The sequence below is a fragment of the Vidua chalybeata genome, chromosome 36 (genome assembly GCF_026979565.1).
Source record: "Vidua chalybeata isolate OUT-0048 chromosome 36, bVidCha1 merged haplotype, whole genome shotgun sequence".
Lineage (NCBI taxonomy): Eukaryota > Metazoa > Chordata > Aves > Passeriformes > Viduidae > Vidua > Vidua chalybeata.
The window spans coordinates 195,885-219,378 of NC_071565.1; the positions used below are offsets into that span (position 1 = coordinate 195,885).

The 23,494-nt window shown below is 55.8% G+C and overlaps 1 protein-coding gene across 1 annotated transcript; it reads left to right on the top strand.

The window, feature by feature from the left end:
- Positions 1-1,138: 1,138 nt before the first annotated feature.
- On the top strand, positions 1,139-23,476 carry PELP1 (proline, glutamate and leucine rich protein 1; the record flags this gene model as incomplete). Its single annotated transcript, XM_053968564.1, is given in 18 exon segments — positions 1,139-1,203; positions 2,027-2,132; positions 3,806-3,955; positions 5,297-5,368; positions 5,488-5,547; positions 7,403-7,553; positions 8,594-8,723; positions 9,607-9,694; positions 10,670-10,758; positions 12,074-12,187; positions 14,364-14,514; positions 16,200-16,326; positions 17,956-18,011; positions 19,939-20,172; positions 20,314-20,655; positions 21,557-22,042; positions 22,044-22,853; positions 23,324-23,476. Coding segments are annotated over 18 exon segments (3,318 nt in total), but the record flags the coding sequence as incomplete, so codon positions are not given.
- Positions 23,477-23,494: the final 18 nt, after the last annotated feature.

Consider the following 23,494-nt stretch of genomic DNA (forward strand, 5'->3'; position numbering starts at 1 on the left):
GGATGTGACCCCAAAACTGGGATTGCCTCAGGGAGGGGGAAGCACAAAAAACGGGGATTCGAGCGAAAAACGGGATCTGACCCTGAAAATGGGGATCTGACCACAAAAATCGGGATCTGACCCCGAAAATCGGGATCTGACCCAAAGCGAACGTTCCCCCACGGCCCCTCCCCCACCCCCACGTGACTTCTGGCCACGCCCACCTGACCCTTGACCCCCCAATGACCCCTCCCAGGCCATGGCAGTGACCACTGAGTGACCACTGAGTGACCCTGAGTGACCCCGAGTGACCCCTGAGTGACCACTGAGTGACCACAGAGTGACCCTGAGTGACCCTGAGTGACCCCTGAGTGACCACAGAGTGACCCCTGACCCCTGAGTGACCCTGAGTGACCCCTGAGTGACCCTGAGTGACCACTGAGTGACCCCGAGTGACCCCGAGTGACCCTGAGTGACCCCGAGTGACCCCTGAGTGACCACTGAGTGACCCCTGAGTGACCACTGAGTGACCCCTGAGTGACCACTGACCCTGAGTGACCCTGAGTGACCACTGCCCCTGAGTGACCCTGAGTGACCCTGAGTGACCCCTGAGTGACCCCGAGTGACCACTGAGTGACCCCGAGTGACCCTGAGTGACCCTGAGTGACCACTGAGTGACCCTGAGTGACCACTGAGTGACCACTGAGTGACCCCTGAGTGACCCCGAGTGACCCCTGAGTGACCACTGAGTGACCACTGAGTGACCCTGAGTGACCCCTGAGTGACCACTGAGTGACCCTGAGTGACCCCTGAGTGACCACTGAGTGACCACTGACCACTGAGTGACCCTGAGTGACCCCTGAGTGACCACTGACCACTGAGTGACCCTGAGTGACCCTGAGTGACCAATGAGTGACCCCCGAGTGACCCCTGAGTGACCCCGAGTGACCCCTGAATGACCCCTGACCCCACAGTGACCCTGAGTGACCCTGAGTGACCACTGAGTGACCCCTGAGTGACCCCTGAGTGACCCCGAGTGACCCCTGGGTGACCCCTGCTGACCCCAAGTGACCCCTGAATGACCCCTGACCCCTGAGTGACCCTGAGTGACCCCTGGGTGACCCCGGGTGACCCCTGACCCCGCTGACCGCTGCCCCTCCCCCAGGCCGCCCTCGGGGGCCTCCTCGGCGTCGCCAGCGCCCGCCTGGGCTCCATGAAGACGCGGTGAGTGACAGCTCCGCCGGCCAATCACGGCGCAGGCCCCGCCCCGCCCGCCTCTTCATTGGCTGCCGCCGCGGGGTGGGCGGGGCTGAGCGCAAACCGGCGGGAATGCGGCGTGGGGGCGGGGCCGGCCCGGCAGCCAATGAGAATCGTTCCCTGGGGCGGCCGGGCTGCCATTGGATGTGGAGGAGCCAATCAGGGGAGGTTTTACCCCTGGGGGCGGGGCAGCCAATCAGGAGGGGGTGGGTGTGGCCTCTTAGCTTGCTTTGATTGGCTGGTTTGTTGAGGGCGGGGCTTTGAGCAGCCAATCAGATGTTTCCTTTTTTGTGTGTCTCATTATGGTGGGTGGGGCTCGCCTGTGATTGGCTGCTGGGCGTGGGGTGGGCGTGGCTTCCTCCCAGCCAATCAGAATCTGCGTGTGAGCCACGACCTCCTCTGGGCAGCCCATATAAGGAAAATGGGTGTGGTTTGATCCCTCACCAGCCAATCAGGGTGTGGGCGGGACCAGGATGGGCGTGGCTTCATCCCAGCCAATCAGATTCTGTGTGTGAGCCACACCCTGCCGTGGGCTGCCCTTTTATGGAGCGTGGGTGGGGCTTGGAGCCCCAGCAGCCAATCGGGGGTGTGGGCGGGGCCAGAGTGGGCGTGGCCTCACACCAGCCAACCCGACTCTGTGTTTGTGAGCCACGCCCTGCTCTGGCCTGCCCTTATAAGGAAAGCGGGCGTGGTTTGGCGCTCCCAGCAGCCAATCAGGGGCGCGTGGCGCGGCCGGGGCGGGGCAGGGCGTGCGGGTGGGCGTGTCCCGGCTCAGCCAATGGCGTTGCAGCTTCGAGGGGCTGTGCCTGCTGTCCCTGCTGGTCAGCGAGAGCCCCAGCGAGGCCTTCCAGCAGCACTGCCTGGGCTGGCTCCGCCTCCTGCAGCACCTGCTCCAGGTGAGCCCCGCCCCGCACACCTGGGCACACCTGGGGGCACCTGGGCACACCTGGGCACACCTGGGATACACCTGGGGGCACCTGGGCACACCTGGGCACACCTGGGCACACCTGAGATACACCTGGGCACACCTGGGATACACCTGGGGGCACCTGGGATACACCTGGGCACACCTCGGATACACCTGGGGACACCTGGGCACACCTGAGATACACCTGGGGGCACCTGGGATACACCTGGGCACAGCTGGGCACACCTGGGACACACCTGGGCACACCTCAGATACACCTGGGCACAGCTGGGACACACCTGAGATACACCTGGGCACACCTGGGGGCACCTGACACACACCTGGGATGGGTGGGACACACCTGAGAGACACCTGGGGTTACCTGGGCACAGCTGGGGGGTACCTGGGCACACCTGGGGACACCTGGCTACACCTGGGACACACCTGGGATAGGCCTGGGCACACCTGAGATACACTTGGGGACACTTGGGCACACCTGGAACACACCTGGGGACAGCTGGGGGGTACCTGGGACACACCTGGGGAGCATCTGGGGACATGTGGGGGGTATCTGGGCACACCTGGGGGCACCTGGGATGTGTGGGGCACACCTGGGCACACCTGGGGACACCTGGGGGCACCTGGGCACACCTGGGGACACCTGGGACACACCTGGGGGCACCTGGGCACACCTGGGGAGCACTTGGGACACCCCTGAGCACACCTGGGGAGCACCTGCGACACACCTGGGCACACCTGGGGAGCACCTGCGACACACCTGGGCACACCTGGGAGCACCTGGCATGGGTGACACACACCTGGGCACACCTGGGAGCACCTGGGAGCACCTGGCATGGGTGACACACACCTGGGCACACCTGGGGAGCACCTGGCATGGGTGACACACACCTGGGCACACCTGGGAGCACCTGGGAGCACCTGGCATGGGTGACACACACCTGGGCACACCTGGGGGGGTCCCACACCCAATTTTGGCTGATTTTTACCTTTTTTTGGGTCGTTTTGGGGTTTTTTTTTGGGTTATTTCAATCGGGACAATTCTGGGGAGGTCTCTCTAATTTGGGGAGGGGTCCTGATGGGTTTTGGGGTCCCCCCAGTCCCAACCCCCCCCCCGGTGGCCCTGGGGGTGTTTTGGGGGGTCTCACACCCTAATTTGACTGATTTTCACCCCAATTTGACCGATTTTCACCATTTTTTGGGTTTTTTTTTTGGGTTATTTCAATCCAGATAATTTTGGGGGGGGTCTCTCTAATTTGGGGAGGGGTCCTGATGGGTTTTGGGGTCCCTGCAGTCCCAGGACCCCCCCTTATGGTGTCCCTGGAGGTGTTTTGGGGGGTCCCACACCCCAATTTCAGCTGATTTTTTACCTTTTTTGGGTCATTTTTGGGTTATTTCAATCGGGATAATTTGGGGGGGGGTCTCTAATTTGGGGAGGGGTCCTGACAGATTCTGGGGTCCCCCCAGTCCCAAACCCCCCCTCCCACGGTGTCCCTGGGGGTGTTTTGGGGGGTCCCACACCCCAATTTCAGCTGATTTTTTACCTTTTTTGGGTCATTTTTGGGTTATTTCAATCGGGACAATTCTGGGGGGGGTCTCTCTAATTTGGGGAGGGGTCCTGACGGGTTTTGGGGTCCCCCGCAGTCCCAGGACCCACCTCCCACGGTGGCCCTGGGGGTCTCGGTGCTGCGGGAGCTGCTGCGCTTCTCGGCGCAGCTGCCGGAGCTGGCGCGGGACATCGGCACCAACCACATCCCCGGCATCCTCACCTCCCTGCTGGCCCTCAGGCCCGAGGTCCGGGGCTGAAATGGGTCTGGGGGCTTCGGGGGGCGTCGGTTTGGGGGGGTTATGGGGGTAAGGTTGGGGAAAAATGGGGTTAAAATGGAAAAAAATGGGATTAAAATGGGGTTAAAGTAGAAAAAGGGGGGATGGAAGGGGGTTAAAAGAGGGATAGAAAGGGTTAAATGGGGTTAAAATGGGTCTGGGGGCTCCAAGTGGGTCTGGGGGCTTCAGGGGGCGTCGTTTGGGGGGGTTATGGGGTTAAAGTTGGGGAAAAATGGGGTTAAAATGGATAAAAAGGGAACTAAAAGTGAAGCAAATGGGATTAAAATGGAAAAGGTTGGGGATTTAAGGGGTTAAAATGGGGCTGGGGGCTGGAAATGGGTCTGGGGGCTTCGGGGGGCTTTGGCTTGGGGGGTTATGGGGGTCATGAGGGGAAAATTGGGGAAAAAATGGGGTTAAAATGGGAAATAATGGGATTAAAATGGGGTTGAAGTGGAAAAAGCGGGGATGGAAGGGAGGTAAAAGAGGGATAGAAAGGGTTAAATGGGGTTAAAATGGGTCTGGGGGCTCCAAGTGGGTCTGGGGGCTTCGGGGGGGGCTCCTGGGGGTCGGATTGGTCGGATCCCCATTCTTGGGTGGGGGGGGGGATTTTTGGGATTTCCTGGAATTTCGGGACCTCGGGAATTTGGGGGTGGTTCTGGGGGGGTCCCCTTGAATTTGGGGAGGGGTCCCCATGAGTTTGGGGAGGGGTCTCCATGAATTTGGGGAGGGGTCTCCATGAATTTGGGGAGGGGTCCCAGCCCCTTTCATCTTCTCCAGCCTCCACCCTGGATGGGATTTGGGGGATTTTCTTGGGGGGAATTTTTGGGATTTCCGGGAATTTTGGCACCTCAGGAATTTGAGGAGGGGTCGAGGGGTCCCAAATAATTTGAGAAGGGATCCCAAATAATTTGGGGAGGGGTCTCGATGAATTTGGGGAGGGGTCCCAGCCCTTTTCTCGCTCTGGTCTCTATTTTGGCTGGGATTGGGGGGATTTTTTGGGTGGAATTTTTGGGATTTCTGGGAATTTTGGGACCTCGGGAATTTGGGGAGGGGTCGAGGTGTTCCCAAATAATTTGGGGAGGGGTCTCCATGAATTTGGGGAGGGGCCTTGATGAATTTGGGGAGGGGTCTCAGCCCCCTTCTCCCTCTGGTCTCTATTCTGGTTCAGATTGGGGGGATTTTTTGGGTGGAATTTTTAGGATTTCTGTGGATTTTGGGACCTCAGGAATTTGGGGAGGGGTCCCCATGAATTTGGGGAGGGGTCCCCATGAATTTGGGGAGGGGTCCCAGCCCTTTTCCCCCCCCCCCCAGTGCGAGCTCTCCACGCTGGAGGGAATCAAGTCCTGCCTCTCCTTCTACCCCGGCGCCTGCGGCTCCATGAGGGTGAGACCCCCCCCCCAAATCCCCTTCGGGGGGTCCCCGAGCCCCCTCCCCAATTTGGGGGGAATTTGGGGAGGGGTCCCGGCCCCGGGACCCCCCAAAACCTCCCCAAATTCCCCCAGGGGAAGCTGGCGGCGCATTTCCTGTCCCGCATCGACAGCGAGAGCCCGCGGCTGCAGCAGGTGGGGAGCCCAAATTTGGGGGGTTCGGGGGATTTTGGGGGGTCCTATGGGAATTTGGGGGGATTTTGGGGGGTCCTATGGGGGTTTTGGGGGATTTTGGGGGGTCCTATGGTGGTTTGGGGGGGATTTTGGGGGGTCCTATGGGAATTTGGGGGATTTTGGGGGATTTTAGGGGGTCCTATGGGGATTTTGGGGGATTTTAGGGGGTCCTATGGGGGTTTTGGGGGATTGTGAGGGGTCCAATGGGAATTTGAGGGGATTTTGGGGGGATTTGGGGGGTCCTATGGGAATTTGGGGGGTCCTATGGGGATTTTGGGGGGGTCCTATGGGGATTTTGGGGGGATTTGGGGGGTCCTATGGGGATTTTGGGGGGATTTGGGGGGTCCTATGGGGATTTTGGGGGGATTTGGGGGGTCCTATGGGGATTTTGGGGGGATTTGGGGGGTCCTATGGGGGTTTTGGGGGATTTTGGGGGGTCCTATGGTGGTTTGGAGGGGATTTTGGGGGGTCCTATGGGAATTTGGGGGATTTTGGGGGATTTTAGGGGGTCCTATGGGGATTTTGGGGGATTTTAGGGGGTCCTATGGGGATTTTGGGGGATTTTAGGGGGTCCTATGGGGATTTTGGGGGATTGTGAGGGGTCCAATGGGAATTTGAGGGGATTTTGGGGGGATTTGGGGGGTCCTATGGGAATTTGGGGGGTCCTATGGGGATTTTGGGGGGTCCTATGGGAATTTGGGGGGTCCTATGGGGATTTTGGGGGGTCCTATGGGGGTTTTGGGAGGTTCTGGGGCAGTTTCTGGGGGTTTTGAGGACCCCGGATTGGAATTTTGGGGTCCCATCCCTGTTTTTGGGGTCCCATCCCCATTTTTGGGGTTCCTGATGCCATTTTTGGGGTTCCCGACCCAATTTTTGAGGTCCCATCCCCATTTTTGGGATCCCTGACCCCATTTTTGGGGTCCCATTCCCGTTTTTGGGGTTCCTGATGCCATTTTTCGGGTGCCTGACCCCATTTTTTGGGGTCCCAGCCTCATTTTTGGGGTCCCATTCCCGTTTTTGGGGTTCCTGATCCCATTTTTGGGGTCCCTGACCCCGTTTCCAGCTGGCGTGTGAGTGCTACACGCTGGGTCGGGGGTTTTGGGGCAATTTGGGGAGATTTTGGGGCGGTTTTGGGGGGTTCTGGGGTGGTTTCTGGGGGTTTTTGAGCACCCCGGATTGGAGTTTTGGGGTCCCATCCCCGTTTTTGGGGTCCCAGCCCCATTTTTGGGGTCCCTGACTCCGTTTCCCCCCCCGTTCCCAGCTGGCGTGCGAGTGCTACGTGCTGCTGCCGGCGCTGGGCCGCGGTTTCTGGGGCAGTTTTGGGGGGATTTTGGGGGGTTCTGGGGTGGTTTCTGGGGGTTTTTGAGCACCCTGGAATGGAATTTTGGGGTTCCATCCCCATTTTTGGGGTTCCTGACCCCATTTTTAGGGTCCCTGACCCCGTTTCCAGCTGGCCTGCGAGTGCTATGCGCTGGGCTGGGGGTTCTGGGGCAGTTTTGGGGGGATTTTGGGGCATTCTGGGGTGGTTTCTGGGGGTTTTTGAGCACCCCGGATTGGAATTTTGGGGTCCCATCCCTGTTTTTGGGGTTCCTGACCCATTTTTTGGGGTTCCCGACCCCGTTTCCAGCTGGCGTGCGAGTGCTCCGCGCTGGTGCCAGTGCTGGGCCGCGGTTTCTGGGGCAGTTTTGGGGGGATTTTGGGGGGTTCTGGGGTGGTTTCTGGGGGTTTTTGAGCACCCCGGATGGGAATTTTGGGGTCCCATCCCTGTTTTTGGGGTTCCTGACCCATTTTTTGGGGTTCCCGACCCCGTTTCCAGCTGGCGTGCGAGTGCTACGCGCTGCTGCCGGCGCTGGGCCGCGGTTTCTCGCAGGGGCTGCGGCACACGGAGTGCTGGCACCAGCAGCTGCAGGGCGTGCTGGCCACCCTGCACGGGCTACTGGGAGCCCTCTTTGAGGGCTGCGAGACCGGTGAGGGGGGGGACGGGAACTTGGGGTGCTTTAGGGGGGGATTTGGGGTCATTTGGGGGGGATTTGGGGTAATTTAAGGGGGGTTTGGGGTCATTTGGGGGTGGTTTGGGGTGGTTGATGGGGGATTTGGGGGTGCTGGCCACCCTGCACGGGCTACTGGGAGCCCTCTTCGAGGGCTGCGAGACTGGTAAGGGGGGGGATGGGAATTTGGGGTGGTTTAGGGGGGATTTGGGGTCATTTGGGGGGGATTTGGGGTCATTTGAGGGGGGTTTGGGGTCATTTGGGGGTGGTTTGGGGTGGTTTGTGGGGGATTTGGGGGTGCTGGCCACCCTGCACGGGCTACTGGGAGCCCTCTTCGAGGGCTGCGAGAGCGGTGAGGGGGGGGACAGATTTTGGGGTGGTTTGGGGGGGATTTGGGGTCATTTGGGGGGGATTTGGGATCGTTTGGGGGGGATTTGGGGTCATTTGAGGGGGATTTGGGGTGGTTTGGGGGGGATTTGGGCGTACTGGCCACCCTGCACGGGCTACTGGGAGTCCTCTTCGAGGGCTGCGCGACTGGTAAGGGGGGGGACGGATTTTGGGGTGCTTTGGGGGGGATTTGGGGTCATTTGAGGGGGATTTGGGGTGGTTTGGGGGGGATTTGGGGTCATTTGAGGGGGATTTGGGGTGGTTTGGGGGGGATTTGGGGTCATTTGAGGGGGATTTGGGGTGGTTTGGAGGGGATTTGGGATCGTTTGGGGGGGATTTGGGGTGGTTTGGGGGGGATTTGGGGTCCTTTGAGGTGGTTTTGGGGTGGTTTTGGGGTCCTATGGGGCTGCTGAGAGGAGGTGAGAATTTTGGGGTGAATTTTGGGGTCATTTGGGGGGGATTTGGGAACATTGGGGTGGTTTTAGCATCTTACAGAGCAGTTGAAGGCCAGTGAGGGTTTTGGGGCGAGTTTTGGGGTATTTTGGGGTGGTTTTGGGGTGGTTTTGGGGTCTTACAGGGCTGTTGAAGGCAGGTGAGGATTTTGGGGTGAGTTTTGGGATTTTTGGCCCCAGACCCGCTCCCGTACGAGGGTCCCGGGGTGGAGCTGCTGCTGCCCCCGCCCCAGGATGGCGACGCCGGGGGGGTCCTGACCCTGCACTCGAGGTTTTCGGGGCTCTGCCGCGTCCTCAGGCTGCTCCTGAGGTACCAAAACCCCCCAAATTCACCCCAAAATCCCCCAAACCCCAAAATCCCCATCAAAATCCACCCCAAAACCCCAAAATTCACCCAAAACCCCAAAATCCCCATCAAAATCCGCCCCAAAACCCCAAAATACCCCAAACCCTAAAATCCCCATCAAATCCACCCAAAACCCCCAAAATCCCCATCAAAATCCACCTAAAATCCACCCAAAATCCACCCCAAAACCCCAAAATCCCCATCAAAATCCACCCAAAATCCACCCCAAAATCCCCATCAAAATCCACCCCAAAACCCCAAAATCCACCCAAAATCCACCCAAAACCACAAAATCCACCCCCAAAACCCCAAAATCCCCATCAAAATCCACCCCAAATCCACCCCAAAATCTCCATCAAATCCACACTGGGACCCCGAAATTCCCCCTCACATCCCAAAAACCCCAAAAGCCTCCCCAAAACTCTCTTTGGGAGCCCCCAAAATCCACCCTGGGAACCCCCAAATCCCCTCCCAGTTCCTCCCCGTGACCCCAAATCCCCTCCCAGTGACCCCAAAACCCCTCCCAGTATCCCCAGAACTCCCTCCCAGTCCCTCCCAGTGCCCCAAATCCCCTCCCAGTGCCCCCCAGTGACCCCAAATCCCCTCCCAGTCCCTCCCAGTGACCCCAAATCCCCTCCCAGTCCCCCCCAGTGACCCCAAATCCCCTCCCAGTCCCCCCCAGTGACCCCAAATCCCCTCCCAGTGACCCCAAATCCCCCCCAGTGACCCCAAATCCCCTCCCAGTCCCCCCCAGTGACCCCAAATCCCCTCCCAGTGACCCCAAATCCCCCCCAGTGCCCCCAAATCCCCTCCCAGTCCCCCCCAGTGACCCTCTCCCCGTTCCCAGTAAGGATTTCGTGGCCCCAGTCACCGTCCCAGTTCAGGACATTCTGGACCTCATTTGCCGCACGCTCAACGTCACCACCAAGAACCTGGTGAGTGTCACCCCAAAAAAAAACCCCCAAAAAAACACCCCAAAATCACCCCAAAAATCATCCCAAAAGCCTTCCCAAAACATTTCTTGAGTGTCACCTCAAAAAAACCCCTAAATTACCCCAAAATCCCCCAAAAATCACCCCAAAAACCTTCCCAAAACATTTCCTGAGTGTCACCCCAAAAAAACCCAAAATCACCCAAAATTACCCCAAATCACCCCAAAAACCTTCCCAAAACGTTTCCTGAGTGTGACCCCAAAAAACCCCAAAATCACCCCAAAATCATCCCAAAAACCTTCCCAAAACATCTCTCGAGTGTCATCTCAAAAAAACCCCAAATTTACCCCAAAATCCCTCAAAAATCACCCCAAAAACCTTCCCAAAACGTTTCCTGAGTGTCACCCCAAAAAAACCCAAAATCACCCCAAAATCACCCAAAAATCACCCAAAAATCACCCAAAAATCACCCCAAAATCCGGTCCTTACTGGTTTGAACTGGTCCTTACTGGTTTGAACTGGTTGGGCTCGTTCTCTTTCCTGATGGTTTAAACCGGTTTATTCCAATTGAAACTGGTTTAATCCCCATTTAAACCGGTTTATTCCAGTTTGAACTGACTGGTTACGGTTCAAACTGGTTGGAACTGGTTCGTACTGGTTGGAACTGGTTTGTACTGGTTGGGCTCGTTCTCTCTCAGAATTTAAACCGGTTTATTCCAATTGAAACTGGTTTAATCCTGATTTAAACCAGATTATTCCAACTTGAACTGACTGGTTACAGTTCAAACTGGTTGGAACTGGTTTGTACTGGTTGGGCTCGTTCTCTCTCAGAATTTAAACCGGTTTATTCCAATTGAATCCGGTTTAATCCCCATTTAAACCGGTTTATTCCAGCTTGAACTGACTGGTTACGGTTCGAACTGGTTGGAACTGGTTCGTACTGGTTGGAACTGGTCCTGACCGGTTCTCTCCCCCCAGAACTGGTTTGGGGAGGGGCCCCTGCGGGGGCTGCTCCTGCCCCAGGTGCACCTGGACGCGCTCGACCTGCTGGGGGCGCTGCTGCTGGCGTGAGTCTGCTTCGTACTGGGGCATACTGGTTTATACTGGTTCTTACTGGTTCATACTGGGTCATACTGGGTCATACTGGGTCATACTGGTTTATACTGGGTCATACTGGTTCATACTGGGTCATACTGGGTCATACTGGGTCATACTGGTTCATACTGGGTCATACTGGTTCATACTGGGTCATACTGGTTCTTACTGGGTCATACTGGTTCATACTGGTCCTTACTGGGTCATACTGGGTCATACTGGTTCATACTGGGTCATACTGGTTCATACTGGGTTATACTGGGTCATACTGGGTCATACTGGGTCATACTGGGTCATACTGGGTTATACTGGTTCATACTGGTTCATACTGGGTCATACTGGTTCTTACTGGGTCATACTGGTTCATACTGGGTCATACTGGGTTATACTGGGTCATACTGGTTTATACTGGTTCTTATTGGTTCTTACTGGGTCATACTGGGTCATACTGGGTCATACTGGTTCTTACTGGTTCATACTGGGAGGGTCCGGGACAGGGACTGGGGATCTTGGAGGGCTCCAGGTGGGATTTGGTGCAATTCCAGGAGGATTTTGGGGAATTCCAGGAGGATTTTGGGGAATTCCAGGGGGATTTTGGGGGGATTTTGGGGAATTCCAGGTGGATTTTGGGGGAATTTTGGGGAATTCCAGGGGGATTTTGGGGAATTCCAGGAGGATTTTGGGGAATTCCAGGGGGATTTTGGGGGGATTTTGGGGAATTCCAGGTGGATTTTGGGGGAATTTTGGGGAATTCCAGGGGGATTTTGGGGAATTCCAGGGGGATTTTGGGGGGATTTTGGGGAATTCCAGGTGGATTTTGGGGAATTCCAGGTGGATTTGGGGCAATTCCAGGTGGGATTTTGGTCAATTCCAGGTGGATTTTGGAATTCCAGGTGGATTTTGGGCAATTCCAGGTGGATTTTGGGAATTGTAGGTAGATTTAGGACAATTCCAGGGGCATTTTTGGCAATTCCAGGGGGATTTTGGAAGATTTTGGGGAATTCCAGGTGGATTTTGGGGGGATTTTGGGGATTTTGGGAATTCCAGGTGGATTTTGGGGAATTCCAGGTGGTTTTTTTTGGGAATTCCGATGGAATTTTGGGAATTGCAGGTGCGGAGCCCGCCTGGTGCGCTGGGGGTCCCTCCTGGGCGGGATTTGGGGCAGTTCCAGGGGGATTTTGGGGGGATTTTCGGGATTTGGGGCAGTTCCAGGTGGATTTTTTTGGGATTTTGGGCAGTTCCAGGTGGGTTTTTTTGGGAATTCCGATGGAATTTTGGGAATTGCAGGTGTGGAGCCCGCCTGGTGCGCTGGGGGTCCCTCCTGGGCCGCCTCTTCCCGCAGGTTCTGAGCTCCTGGAGCGGCCCCCGGGACCCTCCCCCCGGGCAGGAGAGACCCTTCGGGTACGGAATTGGGGGGAAAAAACCCAGAAATGGGAAAAAACGTCTGGGAAATGGGGGAAAAAACACCAAAAATGGGAAAAATCATTTGGGAAATGGGGAAAAACACCAAAAATGGGAAAAATCATTTGGGAAATGGGGAAAAACACCAAAAATGGGAAAAAAATACCCATGGGAAACGAGGGAAAAAATCCCAAAAAACGGGAAAAAATACCTGGAAATGGGAAAAAAAGCACAAAAAATTGGGAAAAAAGCACAAAAAATGGGAAAAAACACCTGGAAATGGGGAAAAAATCCCAAAAATGGGAAAAAATATCTGGGAAATGGGGAAAAAACCACCAAAAATGGGAAAAATCACCTGGAAATAGGGAAAAAAATCCCAAAAATGGGAAAAAACATCTGGGACGTGGGGGAAAAACACCAAAAATGGGGAAAAATGCCCAGGAAATGGGGAAAAAACACCAAAAATGGGAAAAACACCCAGGAAATGGGGGAAAAATCCTTGGAATGGGAAAAAATATCTGGGAAATGGGGAAAAAACCACCAAAAATGGGAAAAATCACCTGGAAATGGGGAAAAAACACCACAAATGGGGAAAAATGCCCAAGAAATGGGGGAAAAACGCCCAGGAAATGGGGAAAAACCACCAAAAATGGGAAAAAAATGCCTGGGAAATAAGGAAAAAAATCTCAAAAATAGGAAAAAACACCTGGAAATGGGAAAAATCATCTGGGAAATGGGGTAAAAGCACCAAAAATGGGAAAAAACACTCGAGAAATGGGGAAAAAGCACCAAAAATGGGAAAAAAGACTCAAGAAATGGGGAAAAAAAATCCAAAAATGGGAAAAAACATTTGGAAAATGGGGAAAAAAGCACCAAAAATGAGAAAAAACACCCAAGAAAATGGGAAAGAACTGGAAAAATGGGAAAAAGAACCCAAAAAAAGGGGGAAGGGGACCCAAAAATGGGAAAAAATCCCCCAGGAAATGGGAGAGGAGCTGGAAAATTGGGGAGAGGGACCCCAAAAATGGGGAGGGGTTGGCGGGCTTCGCTTTTGGGGGGGGGTTTAAGGGATTTTGGGGTGGTTTTGGGGGTTTTCAGGGTTGGGTTTTGGGGTTTTTGGGGTGCCTGAGCCCGTTTTTGGGGTCTTTGAACCCATTTTTGGGGTTCTTGAACCCGTTTTTGGGGTCTTTGAACCCATTTTTGGGGTTCTTGAACCCGTTTTTGGGGTTCTTGAACCCGATTTTTGGGGTCCCTGAGCCCATTTTTGGGGTCCCTGAGCCCATTTTTGGGGTCCTTGAGCCCATTTTTGGGGTTCTTGAACCCGTTTTTGGGGTCCCTGAGCCCATTTTTGGGCTCCTTGAGCCCATTTTTGGGGTCCCTGAGCCCATTTTTGGGGTCCTTGAAACCATTTTTGGGGTCCCTGAGCCCATTTTTGGGGTTCTTGAACCCGATTTTTGGGGTACCTGAGCCCATTTTTGGGGTCCCTGTGCCCATTTTTGGGGTCCTTGAAACCATTTTTGGGGTCTTTGAGCCCATTTTTGGGGTCCCTGTGCCCATTTTTGGGGTCCTTGAAACCATTTTTGGGGTCTTTGAGCCCATTTTTGGGGTCCCTGTGCCCGTTTTTGGGGTCCCTGAGCCCGTTTTTGGGGTCCCTGAGCCCGTTTTTGGTGTCCTTGAACCCATTTCTGGGGTTCTTGAGCCCGTTTTTGGGGTCCCCGAGCCCATTTTTGGGGTCCCTGGGCCTGTTTGTGGGATCCCCGAGCCCATTTTTGGGGTCCCTGAACCCGTTTTTGGCCCCCCCAGGGTGGTACCAGGTGCTGCAGCTCTGGGTGCAGGGGGGGGTTTGGGGTGTTTTTTTGGGGGGATTTTGGGGGTTTTGGGGTGGTTTTTTTGGGTTTTTTTGGGTGGTTTTGGGTTTTTTGGGGTCCCTGAGCCCGTTTTTGGGGTCCTTGAACCCATTTTTGGGGTCCCCGAGTTGATTTTTGGCCCCCCCAGGGCAGTGCGGAGCCGCCTGTACCAGGTGCTGGAGCTCTGGGTGTGGGGGGGGTTGGGGGATTTTGGGGGCGATTTTTGGGGTTTTTGGGGTCCCTGACCCCATTTTTGGGGTCCCTGAACCCGTTTTTGGGGTTCCTGAGCCCGTTTTGGGGGTCCCTGAGCCCGTTTTTGGCCCCCCCAGGGCGGTGCGGAGCCGCCTGTACCAGGTGCTGGAGCTCTGGGTGCAGGTGGCCGGCGCGGCCTCGGGGGTCCTGCAGGGCCCCGGGACCCCCAGCGAGGTTCTCCTGGCTCACCTGCTCAGTGACATCAGCCCCCCGAGCGAGGGGGCCAAGGTGAGCCAAAGCTGCCCTTTGCACCCCAAAACTGCCCTTTGCACCCCAAAACTGCCCTTTGCACCCCAAAATTGCCCTTTGCACCCCAAATCTGCTTCTTTGCACCCCAAAACTGCCCCTTTGCACCCCAAAATTGCCTTTTCTCACCCCAAAACTGCCCCTTTGCACCCCAAAACTGCCCTTTGCACCCCAAAATTGCCTTTTCTCACCCCAAAACTGCCCCTTTGCACCCCAAAACTGCTCCTTTGCACCCCAAAACTGCCCCTTTGCACCCCAAAATCGCCTTTTCTCACCCCAAAATCGCCTTTTCTCACCCCAAAACTGCTCCTTTGCACCTCAAAACTGCCCTTTGCACCCCAAAACTGCCCCTTTGCACCCCAAAACTGCCCCTTCACACCCCAAAATCGCCTTTTCTCACCCCAAAACTGCCCCTTTGCACCCCAAAACTGCCCCTTCACACCCCAAAATCTGCTTTTCTCACCCCAAAACTGCCCCTTTGCACCCCAAAACTGCTCCTTTGCACCCCAAAACTGCCCCTTTGCACCCCAAAATCGCCTTTTCTCACCCCAAAACTGCTCCTTTGCACCCCAAAACTGCCCTTTGCACCCCAAAATCTGCTTTTCTCACCCCAAAACCTCCCCTTTGCACCCCAAAACTGCCCCTTTGCACCCCAAAATCTGCTTTTCTCACCCCAAAACTGCTCCTTTGCACCCCAAAATCTGCTTCTTTGCACCCCAAAACTGCCCCTTTGCACCCCAAAACTGCCCTTTGCACCCCAAAACTGCCCCTTCACACCCCAAAATCTGCTTTTCTGACCCCAAAACTGCCCTTTGCACCCCAAAACTGCCCCTTTGCACCCCAAAATCTGCTTCTTTGCACCCCAAAACTGCCCCTTTGCACCCCAAAACTGCTCCTTTGCACCCCAAAACTGCCCCTTTGCACCCCAAAATCGCCTTTTCTCACCCCAAAATCGCCTTTTCTCACCCCAAAACCTCCCCTTTGCACCCCAAACCTGCCCCTTTGCACCCCAAAACTGTTCCTTTGCACCCCAAAATCTGCTTTTCTCACCCAAAACTGCTCCTTTGCACCCCAAAATCGCCTTTTCTCACCCCAAAACTGCTCCTTTGCACCCCAAAATCGCCTTTTCTCACCCCAAAACTGCCCCTTTGCACCCCAAAATCTGCTTTTCTCACCCCAAAACTGCCCTGTTTTACCCCAAAACTTCCCCTTTGCACCCCAAAACTCCCATTTTACTCCAAAAACTGTCCTTTTTCACCCCAAAACCTCTTTTTTTTTCACCCAAAAATGCACCCTGCATCCCAAAATGTCCCCTGGATCCCCAAATTCCCCCACTTCACCCCCCAAATTCCTCCCTTAACCCCCCCAAAATCTCCTCCGAACCCCCAAATCCCCCCTCAAATCTCCCCCTGCATCCCCAAATTCTCTCAAAATCCCCCCCAAATCCCCCCTGACCCCAAAATCCCCTCCCCAATCTCCCCCAAAATCCCCCAAATTTCCCCCTGACCCCAAAATCTCCTCCCCAATCCCCCCAAAATCCCCCCTGACCCCAAAATCCCCTCCCCAATCTCCCCCAAAATTGCCCCAAATTCCCCCTGACCCCAAAATCCCCTCCCCAATCTCCCCCAAAATCCCCCAAATCCCCCCTGACCTCCCTTTTTTGGCAGCTGCGGGCGGAGCCCAAACCCAGCGCCCCCAAAAGGCCCAAATTGGGGGAGGGGCCCGAGGGGCCCCCCCTGCACCGCAAAGGGGAACCCGCGGCCAACAGCGACACCTGCGCCGCCGCCCTGGCAGGTGAGCCCAGATCCCCCCAAAACGGCCCCAAAAACCCCAAAAACCCCAAATCACCCAAAACAGCCCCAAAACAATCCCAGATCCCCCCAAAAAACCCAAATAACACAAAAACCACCAAAACAGCCCCAAAAGAGCCCCAGATCACCCCAAAAACCCCAAACCAGCCCCAAAACAGCCCCAAAAACCCCAAATCACCCCAAAACAGCCCCAAAACAGCCCCAAAACAGCCCCAAAAACCCCAAATCACCCCAAAACAGCCCCAAAAAACCCAAATCACCCCAAAACAGCCCCAAAACAGCCCCAGATCACCCCAAAACAGCCCCAAAACAGCCCCAAAAACCCCAAAACAGCCCCAAATCACCCCAAAAACCCCAAAACAGCCCCAAAAAACCCAAAAACAGCCCCAAAACCCCAAAACAGCCCCAAAAACCCCAAAACCGGCCCCAAAACAGCCCCAGATCACCCCAAAAAACCCAAAACAGCCCCAAAACAGCCCCAAAACAGCCCTGGATCACCCCAAAAAACCCAAATCACCCCAAAAAACCCAAATCACCCCAAAACAGCCCCAGATCACCCCAAAAAACCCAAATCAGCCCCAAAACAGCCCCAGATCACCCCAAAAAACCCAAATCACCCCAAAACAGCCCCAAAACAGCCCCAAATCACCCCAAAACAGCCCCAGATCACTCCAAAAAGGCCCCAAAACAGCCCCAGATCACCCCAAAAAGGCCTCAAAACCACCAAATCAGCCTAAAAAAACCCAAAACAGACCCAGATCACCTTAAAAACCCCCAAAAGAGCCCCAGATCACCCCAAAAATGGCCCCAAAACCACCAAATCACCCCAAAAAACCCCAAATCATCCCAAAATCACCCCTAAAACGGTTCTGGAAGCCCGGAAATCAACTCGAGATGCCCAAAAAACCCCAAATCACCCCAAAATCATCCCAAAAACGGCCGAGATCAGCCTGGGAATCCCCAAGAATCAACCCAGGATACTCAAAAATCTCCAAACCACCCCAAAATCACCCCAAATAACCCCAAAATCAGCCCCAAAATGATCTGGGAATCCCAGGAATCAACTGGGGACCCCTGACTCACCCCCAAAACTGCCCCAAATCAGCTCAGGAACCCCAAAAATCAACTCAGGGTCCCCAAAATCCCCCAAAATCAGCCTTGGAACCCCAAAAATCAACTCAGGGTACCCAAATTCCCCCAAACCCCCCCACCCAAAATCAGCCTGGGAACCCCAAAAATCAACTCAGGGTCCCCAAAATCCCCCAAAATCAGCCTTGGAACCCCAAAAATCAACTCAGGGTACCCAAATTCCCCCCGACCCCCCCCCAAAATCAGCCTTGAAACCCCAAAAATCAAGTCAGGGTGCCCAAATTCCCCCAAAATCCCCCCAAAATCAGCCTGGGAACCCCAAAAAAATCCACCCAGGACCCCAAAATCCCCCCCAGAACTCCCCAAAACTGCTCCAAAATCTACCTGGGATCCCCTAAATTCCTCCTGGGACCCCAAAATTCACCCCTGGACCCCCCAAACCTCCCTGGGTGGGGTCAGGAATTGGGGAGGGGGGTCCCCAAAATTGAAACCCCCCCCCCCAATTTTTGGGGTTCTCCCCCAGCCCTGCGCAGGATCGTCCTCACGGGGGGGTCCCTGATCAAGGAGGAGACGCACAGGGTGAGAATTGGGGGATTTGGGGGGGATTTTGGGAGGATTTGGGGGCTTTGAGGGGGTTTTGGGGGGATTTTAGGGGGGGTTTTGGGGGATTTTGGGAGGATTTGAGGGGGTTTGGGGGAATTTTTGGGGGGGTTTAGGAGGAATTTGGGGGGATTTTGGGGGACTTGAGGGGATTTTGGGGAGATTTGGGAGGGATTTGGGGGATTTTTGGCGATTTGAGGGGATTTTGGGGGATTTTGGGAGGATTTGGGGGATTTTGGGGGATTTGGGAGGATTTTGGGGGATTGTAGGGGGTTTTGTGGGGATTTTAGGGGATTTGGGGGGATTTGAGAGGTATTTTGGGAGGATTTGGGGGATTTTGGGAGGAATTTAGGGGGATTTGGAAGGATTTTGGGGATTTTAGGGGGGGTTTGGGAGGGATTTGGGAGATTTTTGGCGATTTGAGGGGATTTTGGGAGGATTTGGGGGAACTTGAGGGGGTTTTGGGGCGATTTCAGGGGGGTTTTGGGGGGATTTCTGAGTCTGGGGGCATTTTTAGGGGTCTGGGAGGTCCAGAGGAACCCTGGGGGGCGTTTTGGGGTCCTCACCCCAAGATTTTTGTTTTCCCCTCATATTTTTATTTCTCACCCCAATTTTGTGTATTTTCCCCTAATATTTCAATTCCCCACCGCAGTTTTGGGGTATTTCCCCCCAATTTTTGGGTATTTCCCCCCAATTTTGGGGTCTTTCCCCCAATTTTGAGTATTACCCCCAATTTTTTGGTATTTCCCCCCAATTTTGGGGTCTTTCCCCCAATTTTTGGGTATTTCCCCCAATTTTTGGGTATTTCCCCCATTTTGGGGTGTTTCCCCCCATTTCAGTTATTTTCCCCCAATATTTGGGTATTTCCCCCCAATTTTTGGTATTTCCCCCCAATTTTGGGGTGTTTCCCCCAATTTTTGGGGTGTTTCACCCCAATTTTTGGGTATTTTCCCCCAATTCTGGGATCTTTCACCCCAATTTTGGGGTGTTTCCCCAAATTTTGGGGTGTTTCCCCCAATTTTGGGGTATTTCCCCCATTTCAGTTATTTCCCCCCAATTTTGGGGTGTTTCCCCCATTTCAGTTATTTCCCCCCAATTTTCGGGTGTTTCCCCCCAATTTTCGGGTGTTACCCCCAAATTCAGTTATTTCCCCCCAGTTTTTGGGTATTTTCCCCCAATTTCAGTTATTTCCCCTCAAGTTTTTGGGTATTTCCCCCCAGTTTTGGGGTCTTTCCCCCCAGTTTTGGGGTGTTCCCCCCAATTTTTGGGTATTTCCCCCCAATTTTGGATATTCCCCCCAGTTTTCAGTTATTTCCCCCCAATTTTCGGGTATTTCTCCCCATTTTTGCAGTGTTTCTCCCCAGTTTTGGGGTGTTTCTTCCCATTTTTGGGGTGTTTCTTCCCATTTTTGGGGTGTTTCACCCCAATTTTCAGGTATTTCCCCCCAATTTTTGGGGTATTTCTCCCCATTTTTGGGGTATTTCTCCCCAATTTTTGGGTATTTCCCCCCCATTTTTGGGTGTTTCCCCCCCATTTTTGGGTGTTTCTCCCCATTTTTGGGTGTTTCTCCCCATTTTTGCGGTGTTTCTCCCCATTTTTGGGGTATTTCTCCCCAATTTTTGTGTATTTCCCCCCCATTTTTGGGGTGTTTCTCCCCAATTTTTGGGTATTTCCCCCCCATTTTTGGGTATTTCCCCCCAATTTTTGGGTGTTTCTCCCCATTTTTGCGGTGTTTCTCCCCAATTTTGGGGTGTTTCTCCCCATTTTTGGGGTGTTTCACCCCGTTTTTGGGGTATTTCCCCCAATTTTTGTGTATTTCCCCCCCATTTTTGGGTATTTCCCCCCATTTTTGGGGTATTTCCCCCCATTTTTGGGGTGTTTCACCCCGTTTTTCCCCCCTCCCCAGCGCCTCCAGGAGCTGGTGGTGCCGCTGGCGCTGCGGCTGCCCCAGAGCCTCCCCCTGGAGGTTTCGGGGGGCCCCCCCCCGGTGTCGGGGTCCCCCTACGCCAGCCCCCGCTGCCGGGGGGGGCTCTACGGGCTCCTGCAGGCGCTGCTGCTGGGGGCCCCCCCCGGGGCCGCGCCCCCCCTGCACTGCGCCCTGCGGGCCTTCGGCCAGGGCCAGAGGGACCCCGACGTGCAGGTGAGAGCCCCAAAAACACCCCCAAAATATCCCTGAAATATCCCCAAAATATCCCTGAAATATCCCCAAAATATCCCTGAAATATCCCCAAAATATCCCTGAAATATCCCTGAAATATCCCCAAAATATCCCTGAAATATCCCCAAAATATCCCTGAAATATCCCCAAAATATCCCTGAAATATCCCTGAAATATCCACAAAATATCCCTGAAATATCCCCAAAATATCCCCAAATTATCCCCAAAATATCCTCAAAATACCCCCAAATCATCCCCAGAATATCCCTGAAATATTCCCAAATTAACCTCAAAATATCCCTGAAATATCCCCAAATCATCCCCAAAATATCCCTGAAATATTCCCAAATTATCCCCAAAATATCCCTGAAATATCCCCAAATTATCCCCAAAATCCCCCCCAAATCCCCCCTGCACTGCGCCCTGCGGGCCTTCGGCCAGGGCCAGAGGGACCCCGACGTGCAGGTGAGAGCCCCAAAACACCCCCAAAATATCCCTGAATTATCCCTGAAATATCCCTGAAATATTCCCAAATTATCCCCAAAATATCCCTGAAATATCCCCAAATTATCCCTGAAATATCCCTGAAATATCCCCAAAATATCCCCAAAATATCCCCAAAATATCCCTGAAATATCCCCAAATTATCCTCAAAATACCCCCAAATCATCCCCAGAATATCTCTGAAATATCCCCAGAATATCCCTGAAATATCCCCAAATTATCCTTAAAATATCCCCAAATCATCCCCAAAATATCCCTGAAATATCCCCGAAATATCCCTGAAATATCCCTGAAATATCCCCAAATCATCCTCAAAATATCCCCAAATCATCTCCAAAATATCCCTGAAATATTCCCAAATTAACCTCAAAATATTCCTGAAATATCCCCAAATCATCCCCAAAATATGCCCAAAATATCCCCCAAATCATCCCCAAATCATCCCCAAAATATCCCGAATTATCCCCAAAAATATCCCCAAATTTCCCCCAAAATACCCTAAAAATATCCCCAAAATGTCCCCGAAATATCCCAAACTCCCCCTCCCCCACAATTTCCATCTCTCACCCCCCAATTTTTCTCTCCCCTCCCCCATTTTTCTCTCTCCCCTCCCCCATTTTTCCCTCTCTCCCTTCCCCCTCCCCATTTTTCTCTCTCTCCCCTCCCCCATTTTTCCCTGTCCCTCCCCTCCCCCATTTTCCCCTCCCCCATTTCTCTCTCTCCCCTTCCCCATTTCTCTCTCTCCCCTCCCCCATTTCTCTCCCCTCCCCCACTCCCATTTTTCCCCTCTCTCTCCCCTCCCCCATTTCTCTCCCCCATTTTTCCCTGTCCCTCCCCCTCCCCCATTTTCCCCTCCCCCCAGGTCTCCTCTCAGTGCCGCGAGTTCCTGGTTCTCTCCAGCGCCCTCTGCCGCCCCTGGGTGCCGCCGCTCTCCTCCCCTCCCCCCCCCTCCGACCCCTCCCCCCGCTCCCCTCCCCCTCCCTTCCGCCCCCTCCCCCCTCCCCCCAACCCCTCCCCCTTCGCGGACACCGCCCCTCCCCCTCCCCCTCCCCCTCCCCCCGCGGGGAGCGGCAAGGCGGAGCCGCCGCCCCTCCCCCACCCGGGAGGGGTCTCTGGGGAGGGGCCGGGGGGGGGAGGGGCGGGCCAGCCGGGGGGTGGGGGAGGGGCGCGGCCGCGCCGCCCGGTGTTCGTGCACTACGAGCGCGAGGAGGCCTCGGACGTGGAGATCTCGCTGGAGAGCGACTCGGACGATTCCGTGGTGATCGTGCCCAAAAAGGGGCCCGAGCCCCCCGAGAGGATGGGGGGAGGGGTGAGCGCCCCTCCCCCACCCCCCCCACCGCCGCCCCCCCCGCCCCCGCCCCCGCCCCCCACCCCCCCCGCGGCTCCCGAGCCCGCCCAGGAGGGGGAGGGGAGGGAGGGGAGGGAGGGGAGGGAGGAGAGGGGGAGGGGATGGAAGGGGTGGGGGAGGGCACGGGGAGGTGGGGGGAGGGGCGGGGAGCCCCGCGGGGGAAGGGGGGGAGGGGGGGGAGGGGCAGGAGGGGGTGGGGGAGGGGCCGGCGGTGATCAACATCAACAGCAGCGAGGAGGAGGAGGAGGAGGAGGAGGAGTTCGGGGAGGAAGAGGAGGAGGAGGAGGAGGAAGAGGAGGAGTTCTTTGAGGAGGAAGAGGAGGAGTTCGAGGAGGAGGAGGAGGAGGAAGAGTTTGAGGAGGAGGAGGAGGAGGAGTTCGAGGAGGAAGAGGAGGGGGAGGGGCTCTCCGAGGAAGAGGAGGAGGAGGAGGAAGGGGGGGAGGGGCCGGCCGAGGGCGGTGGGGGAGGGGCGCTGCTCCTGATGGAGGTGGACGAGACCCCGCCCGCCCCTCCCCCACCCCCCGAGGCTCCCCCCGAGCCCCTCCCCCACCCCCCGGAGGAGGAGGAGGAGGAGGAGGAGGAAGAGCCGCCCCGAGCCCACCCCGAGCCCACCCCTCCCCCACAGCCCGCCCCCGCCCCTCCCCCACCCCGAGGCTCCCCCGCCCCTCCCCCCGCGCTCGAGGCCGCCCCCAAATCCCCTCCCCCCCCTGCCCCGCCCCCCGCGGGGGGTCCCAGCCCCTGCCCCTCCCCCCCCGCCCCTCCCCCCCCGCTGCAGGAGGAGCCCCCGGAGCCCCCCCCGGGCAAGGAGGAGGTAAAGGGGGGGGGGGGGGGGAGGGGATTTGGGGGGTCCTGGGAGAGGGTTGGGGGTCCCGGAAGGAATTTGGGGGGGGGGTCCCGGGGGGATTTGGGGATCCTGGGTGGGGGTTTGGGGGGTCTCGGGGGGGGATTTTGGGGATCCTGGGGGGGATTTGGGGGGAATTTGGGGGGTCCCGGGGGGGGGATTTTGGGGATCCTGGGGGGGAATTTGGGGGTTTGGGGGGTCCCGAGGGGGAATTTGGGGATCTTGGGGGGATTTGGGGGTCTTGTGGGGGGGGGGGGAGTCCTTAGGGGGATTTGGGGCATCCTTGGGTGGATTTTTTTGGGGTGCCCCCGGAAGGGAACGGGGGGCTCCGGGTGGGGGTTGGGCTCCCGGGAGGGAATTTGGGGTCACATTTGGGGCTTTTGAGGAGAATTCCGCCCGGAATTGAGGAGGGGTCTCCATTTTTGGGTGACTCCCCCCAGCAGGAGCAGGACGAGACCACCACCATGCTGGCCGACTTCATCGACTGCCCCCCCGACGACGAGAAAACCCCCGAGACCCCCCTGTGAACCCCCCCGAACCCCCAAATCCCGGGGGGCTCCCCCCAAATAAACGCCGCCCCCTCCCCAAATTCACCCCGCTTTTGGTCCTCC